This window comes from Sciurus vulgaris (assembly GCF_902686455.1).
Source record: "Sciurus vulgaris genome assembly, chromosome: 11".
Classification (NCBI taxonomy): Eukaryota; Metazoa; Chordata; class Mammalia; order Rodentia; family Sciuridae; genus Sciurus; species Sciurus vulgaris.
This window is the reverse complement of record NC_136472.1, coordinates 119219816-119227298: the sequence shown is the minus strand read 5'-3', so window position 1 is coordinate 119227298 and position 7483 is coordinate 119219816. Positions and strand designations below refer to the sequence as shown.

The window sequence follows — 7483 nt, the reverse complement described above, 5'->3', positions numbered from 1 at the left end:
TTTATAGGTTCTTTATACAGATTCTATACAATTTTTCACAGTGAATATTATGCCACTTACAAATAAATGTACAAATGGAGAGATTAATACTTCTTGCTTTACAATCTGAATGTCTTTTAATTTTATTTTCTGCCCTAATTGGCCTTGTAAGAAATTCTAGCATGATAGTGATTAACAGTGCAGGGAGTGGACATCTTGCCTTATTCATTATTTTAGGGGCAAAGTCTTTTGGTCCTATACCACTGAATTAACTATGGGTTTCTTATGAATGCTTTTGCTATATTACTATTTTATTAGTTATCAGAGTAGTTTTGCTGGAGTTCAGGGACTGGGTAATACTAATATCAAATTTCAAAGCAAAGCACACAGATAAGGATAGTTGTGTTATTAATTTACATGTCATATATTCCTATGATCCTAATGTCCTTGACTGCTAACACACTGCAGGAGCAGGAAAGAAATGGATATAACTGTCTGAAAAGATTTGAACTTTGTTTCACACAACAGTGATTAGACAGTATAACCTATTTCAAAAATTTTCTTCTTTTCCTACTTAGAATTCTCAGAAGATAATGGCAGAAGGAAATCATTCAGCAGTGACTGAGTTCATCCTGGCAGGATTAACAGACAAACTAGAGCTCCAGCTACCCCTCTTCGTCCTCTTCCTAGGAATCTATGTGCTCACAGTGGTGGGGAACCTGGGCATGACCACACTGATTGGGCTCAGCTCTCACCTGCACACCCCCATGTACTACCTGCTCAGCAGTCTCTCCTTCATTGATCTCTGCCAGTCCACTGTCATTACCCCCAAAATGCTGGTGAACTTCATGATAGAGAAAAACACTATCTCCTACCCTGAATGCATGACTCAACTCTACTTCTTCACTACTTTTGCAATTTCAGAGTGTCACATGTTGGCTGCAATGGCATATGACCGCTATGTTGCCATCTGTAACCCCTTGCTTTATAATGTGAACATGTCTAATCAAGTCTGTTCCTGGATGGTAGCTGGGGTGTATAGCATGGGCTTGACTGGTGCCACAGCTCACACTGTTTGTATGTTAAGGGTGCTTTTCTGTAAGGACAATATAATAAATCATTACTTCTGTGATCTTTTTCCATTACTAGAGCTCTCCTGCTCCAGTACATTTATAAATGAGGTAGTAGGTCTGTGCTTAAGTGCATTTAATATCTTTGTCCCAACTCTGACCATCCTTAGCTCCTACATCTTCATCATTGCCAGCATCCTGCGCATTCGCTCCACCGAGGGCAGAGCCAAAGCCTTCAGCACCTGCAGCTCCCACATCTCAGCGGTTGCTCTCTTCTTTGGTTCTCTAGCATTTATGTACCTGCAGCCAACATCAGTCAGCTCCATGGACCAAGGGAAAGTGTCCTCTGTGTTTTACACTATTATTGTGCCCATGTTGAACCCTGTAATCTATAGCTTGAGGAATAAGGATGTCAAAGATGCCCTAAATAAGCTTCTTGGAAAAAGAAATTTCCCATAGAAACAGTAGTTTACTTAGGAAGGAAATTATAGAATATTGGTAAGGAAATAGTCCATTGAGAACAATAAAAGCCCACAAATCATCAGATTGCTTCTAGTAGCTGAGTAGTTATATGAAAGGTGCCTATGGGAAGATTATATTCACAAGATTAGAACATGAAGGGCAGCATTTTTCTGGGATGCCCAGACTCTATCTACCTAGCATGTCCTGCATCATATCTAAATATTTTTTAAGTTCTTCAACATCCTCCAGGTGGTTGATCATCTTTTATATGTTTGGAAGATGAGTCTTTATGGGCAACATTCACTTGCCCTAAGTCAGAGAATAAATACATTTTATCATTATCCTTTGGTATTCCCACTGCTTTGTGTACCTGGCCTTTTTAACTATGTGTATTAGTAAATATTTTTGAAAATGTGATCTTTGAATTAAATAGTTTTAACTATTTAGATTATAAAAATATAATCCCTAATGCTTATTAAGATCATACAACTACATTAAGAAATATGGTGACATATAATCGGTAATAAGATAGTTCCTACCCTAAACAAGATAACACAGGAAAAGATATTGCCAATAATAGACAAGATTAGAAATGCCAGGCCTATTTTGACATTTATCTATGCCGCTTTCTTTACCACACAAATTCAGGACTGTGCTACCACCTCTATTTCCTGACAATTCCATACTTATTTTTCCTAATACTCAAAAAACATTTCCCTACTCATATTATAGAATTTCTGATTAACTCCCTCATCTAACTTCAAAAAAACTTTGCTTACTTTGCCTTAAAAATGTGACTTGAGCACCTCAATGCAATGTCACTTTTATGTCACCCTATAAATTCAAAAAGTGCAGAGAGAGGAACTTATGAAGCTCATTGAAAACTAAGAGAAAATCCTTCATTTCGTTTTCCATGTATTAATCAGTTATTTTCTTCATACTCCATTTATTTTCCTACTAAAATATTCTCATGTGTATGCATCTATTGATACGTGGGTTTGTGTGTTTATTCACTATTTTGTACCATGTATATATGTGTGTATTCACTTGTCTTACTTGGACATGTTCTATAAGGTTTTTGTGCATGCAGTTTTGCTACTACTACTCTAGATTTTAAACAAGCAATAAGTAGTGTTTTTTCATGTTGTTGAGTAACCTACAAAAGTCACTTCATTAAATTTTTACCTTTCTCAGTATTTATGTACACATTTGTACTGTTAAACATGTTTAAAAGAATAAAAGCATCTGAAATGATTATAACAATTTACCAAATATCATGCTTTTAAAATATTAACTATCTGATAGATTTCATGGAAGTATTACACACACATACACACACAAAAGAGTTATACAGGGAGCATGAAGAAGGACAGTTATTACAAAAGGGAAAAACAGACTAATAAGACTTATTAAACACAATGACAATAGAATACACAAAATCAAGTTTTAATCATTGGAAAGAGCATAATAGAGTGTTCTTTTACTAAAAATTGTGGTACATTTGGATAATGTTCTCTTACATAATTTGTCTTTCATTGCTCTGATACGAACATGCATTATTTCCAAAACAAAAGATTGCCTGCTATAATTAGCTGTTTCAGAGTTATTTGGGGTGTCACAGGAACAAATCTTAGGTAAAATCATACTTTACCTTCTGTATTAGTTCTGTATAGATTTGGAATGCATCACAAAAACGTGTGCGCGCACACACACACACACACACACACACACACACACACAGTTGCCTTTAGCCAGTAAATGTTTCAGGGTTAGTTCCATGGCTCATCATACATGTAAGCTTATTTTAAATTATTGCTCTATTTCATGTCTTATAATTTCCACCTCTTTTCTCAATGTCTCTAGATCTATCCTTCATCTCCACCAAATAACCATAAGACAGAAATATATGAACAGAGAAGTGAATGTCTTCTGATCTATACATCATTGTCTGACAGTAATAAATCTCACCTCAATCTGTATCTCTCAGATAAGGTCTAACTCACACAAATATAGTGACAAAATGAATTGAGAAATGTCATGAATATGTAGATGCTGTGTGTCAAAAAATATTCAGGATGTGTCTTGTCCAGCGAGTACAATGAAGACTCGGCTCTCAAATGAAGTTTTAAGGTCTTCATTTTTATGGGAGAGCTTCTGAGCCGAGTGCCTGGTTCTTCCTCCTCCTCCACCGCCACCGTCTTCTTTTTCTTCTCTTGTTGCGCAGCTCTCTCTCTCCTTCTTCTCTTGTCGTGCAGCTTTCTCTCTCCTTCTTTTCTCTCGTGCAGCTGCCACTTCTCTCTTCTTCCTCTCTCGTCGCGCTGCAGCCGCCTCTCCTCTTCTCTTGTTCTGCAGCTGCTACCTGCCTTCCCTGCCTTGCTTGCTCTCGCCGCCGCGCAAAATACGCAGCTTTATGGGATATAACAGCCAATCACCTTAATGGGTCAGGCGTTTGGCTCATGGAGACTTAATGGTGGGTAATGAGGACATGTACTGATCACGAGCTAAGCACGGACGTGGAGGAGATCAGTCAGCCAATAGAAAGCACTTGCAGCTGGGCTTCTCGGTGCCATCTTAGGGCGAGGCCAGCCACCACTGCGGGCCCTACAGGGCAGCGGCCTCCAACATTTTCCCCTTTCTGTTTTATTAATGGCTTAGGATCAGGTCATCATGATAGCTCATGTGGCGAGCACCATCCTTACCCGTCATCGGAATTCTGACCTCCAGGCGTCAGAACCCTGTCTTAGGTTGGTATGGGCCCCCATGAACCTATCTGTGACTCTGGATCCCCAGGATCGTGCCTGTCTTGGGTTGCATAACAGCAGAACATATTCTTACCCGTTGTTGGTATCTCACCCAACTTGGGATGAGGACCTGTCTTAGGTTGATATGTCTCTGTTTGCTTACCCGTCATTGGCTACCGACCCAGCATATTTAGCCACACCTGGGGAGATGTGCCAGTTTTAAGCGCCATAAGTGCCATTTTGATGGTCTGACGTTCTCCCTGTTGTTGGCATCTTACCTGCATAAGGCATCAGATCATTAGTCCAAACCCAGTACCATAAGTATTTCAAGAGCCATGATGTCTGCCCATGTTTCAGTCTCTAATCATAATTGAGTGGTAAGGTTATCAGGAGTATAAGATCAGTTATGCCAGCCTTTAAGTGGGCATCGATAACCTTTTGTGTTTGTAAAGCTGAGTTGACTCTTTCAGCTATATTATTGACAGCTTGTGCTATTGGTATTGTAGTAGCTAATGCTGTCGCTGCTACCTCAGCTGCAGCAGCAGACACAGCCACCGCTGTAACCACTGCTGCTGTAATGCCGAAGTCCCTTTTGTTTCTAGACAAAATCATAGGCAGCTCTTCATCAGTTATGGAGACTGGTTACTGCAACGGAAAACTGGGAGGCATTCCAACAATGTGAAAGGAAACAAGTTACGTTAGCATCAGAACAATTTAGGACGGTAGTACTATGATTAGTTAATAGAAACATGAAAGGGGGTGACACACAAACTGGAATGGGAGGAAAGGTTATGCTTCCATTACAGGTAAAAGACTGAGTAGCAGATAGGAAAAAAGAATTGTCCCAATTAGAGGAGTTCCACTGGCACAATTTATGTTCCACACCAAGAAGGCTGAAAAATAACTGTATATTAGTATATCCTTTTGTGTTAGAAAGCAGAAGCCAGTTATCATAAAGATTGACACGTTTCATTCCTAACTGAACATCATCCTGGTAAAGAAAAAGATGTATTAGTTAATGGTAAAGGATGATGACATCTTAGATGCGGGTCTTGTTAATCTCTCTGGGATCCAGACTGGTGTTTTTTCACCCTGTGGGAAAACACATATGGAGCCTCGACTCCAGAATAACACTGGATCTGGGCCTCTCCATTGTCCATTGAGTACATCCTTCCATTGTACAAGCACCTTTGGGGCTGCTGTAGGATTTTCGTGTCTATCTGCGGCTGTTTTTCCATCTTTGTCCAAATTTAGAAAATTTAAAGTAAATAATGCTATGTTTAGTTTATCTTTAGGAGACCTGTATGTGTCTCCTATTCCCCCTTTTTGTTTATTTAAAACAACCTTTAGTGTTTGATTGGCTCTTTCAATGATTCCTTGTCCCATAGGATTGTATGGAATTCCAGTGGAATGGGAAATATCAAAGGTACTTAAGAAATTTTTAAATGATGCGGAAATATATGCAGGCCCATTGTCTGTCTTATATTGTTTAGGCTTTCCCCAAGTCGCAAAGGCCTGTAAGCAATGTGATATTACGTCTTTTATTTTTTCTCCACTATGTAATGAAGCAAATATAACCCCTGAGTAGGTATCAATAGTTACATGAACAAATTTGAGATTTCCAAACTGTGGAATATGTGTTACATCCATCTGCCATAGATGGTTGGGCAATAGGCCTTTTGGATTAATGCTATTATTAGGTGAATTTATGTATGTTACACAATTATTAGTTTTTCACAATGGTTCGGGCTTGTTCTTTGGTTATATTGAATTTTATTTGTAAGGTTTTAGAATTTACATGAAATTTACTATGGAAGTTTTGTGCTTCTTCTATTATAGAAAAAACATGAGGATCCCTTGTGGCTAGATCAGCTATATTATTGCCCTGTGTTAACAGACCTGGCAAGTCTGTGTGAGCTCTTAAATGTCCTATGTAGAATGTCTCTGTTCTACTCCAAATGAGTTTTTGTAATGCTAAGAGTATGTTGGATATGGTGGAATTTTTGTTGATTAGACAGGCGTCTTCCAGTTGTTGAACTGCATTAACAGCGTAATGGCTATCCGACAGAATATTTACAGGAATTTTATGAAAATCTTTTAATGTTTGTTCTATTGTTAATAATTCTATTTGCTGTGCAGAAGCCTTTGGAAAAAGAAATGTTTGTACCTTGTCTTTATGAAAATATGCTCCAGTACCATTATTGGAACCATCAGTAAACACTACCACTGCTTGTCTAATAGGTTCCCTTTTTGTAATTTTTATTTGAATCACAGGATTTCTTAAATAAAATTGTATATATGGATGTTTTGGATAATGATTGTCAAATTGGGCAGCAGTTGTGAACATAAGAACTGCCCAATCATTGTTATTATTGCTTAAGTAAGAAATTTGTTCTGAATTATATGGGGTTATTATCTTGTCTGGAGTTTTTCCAAATACTATGATGGCTGATTTTAATGCCTTGAATATTATTTGTGCCATTGCTTCAGGATAAGAAACTATTGTTTTTCTTGGAGAGTAGGGTAAATGTATCCACATTAAAGGTCCTTGTTGCCAGAGGACTCCTGTAGGGACTAAATTATTTGGAAGTACTATGAGTGATAGAGATGCTGACAGATCTGTACGATCAACCTGTTCCTCATCTAGTCTTTTTTGTACTACATCCAGGGTTTTTCTGGCTTCCTCTGTAAGTTTTCTGGGTGAAGAAGGATGAGCATCTCCCTTTAAAATATTAAATAATGGTCCTAAATCTTGAGTAGTTAATCTAAGGTAAGGCCTTATCCAATTAATATCACCTAATAACCTTTGAAAATCGTTTAAGGTATTAAGATGGTCGAGTCTAAGAGAAGTTTTTAGGGGTGTAATGATTGTGCTGTGTATTTTAGCGCCTAAAAATTCTTGAACTTGTTGTCTTTGTATCTTTTCAGGTGCTATAATAAGTCCTCTTGTCTTTAAATGACTAATTAGATCAGTAAATACCTTATCTAGTATTGTTTGTTCTGGGTGGCAAATTAATACATCATCCATATAATGGTATATAATTATATCTGGGTACTTATTTCTGATTGGTATTAAAGCACTATTTACGTAAACTTGACATATGGTTGGACTATTGGCCATCCCTTGGGGTAGGACTTTCCATTCATATCTGGCATCAGGCTGTCCATGATTAATGGAGAGGACTGTAAAAGCAAACTTTTCTATGTCGTCAGGGTGGAGAGGAATAGAGA

The 7483-nt window shown here is 38.0% G+C and overlaps 1 protein-coding gene across 1 annotated transcript; it reads left to right on the top strand.

The window, feature by feature from the left end:
* Window positions 1-572: 572 nt before the first annotated feature.
* On the top strand, window positions 573-1508 carry LOC306640332 (olfactory receptor 8G50-like; the record flags this gene model as incomplete). Its single annotated transcript, XM_079104531.1, has 1 exon — window positions 573-1508. The coding sequence occupies one exon, from the start codon at window positions 573-575 to the stop codon at window positions 1506-1508; it is 936 nt and encodes a 311-aa protein (XP_078960657.1).
* Window positions 1509-7483: the final 5975 nt, after the last annotated feature.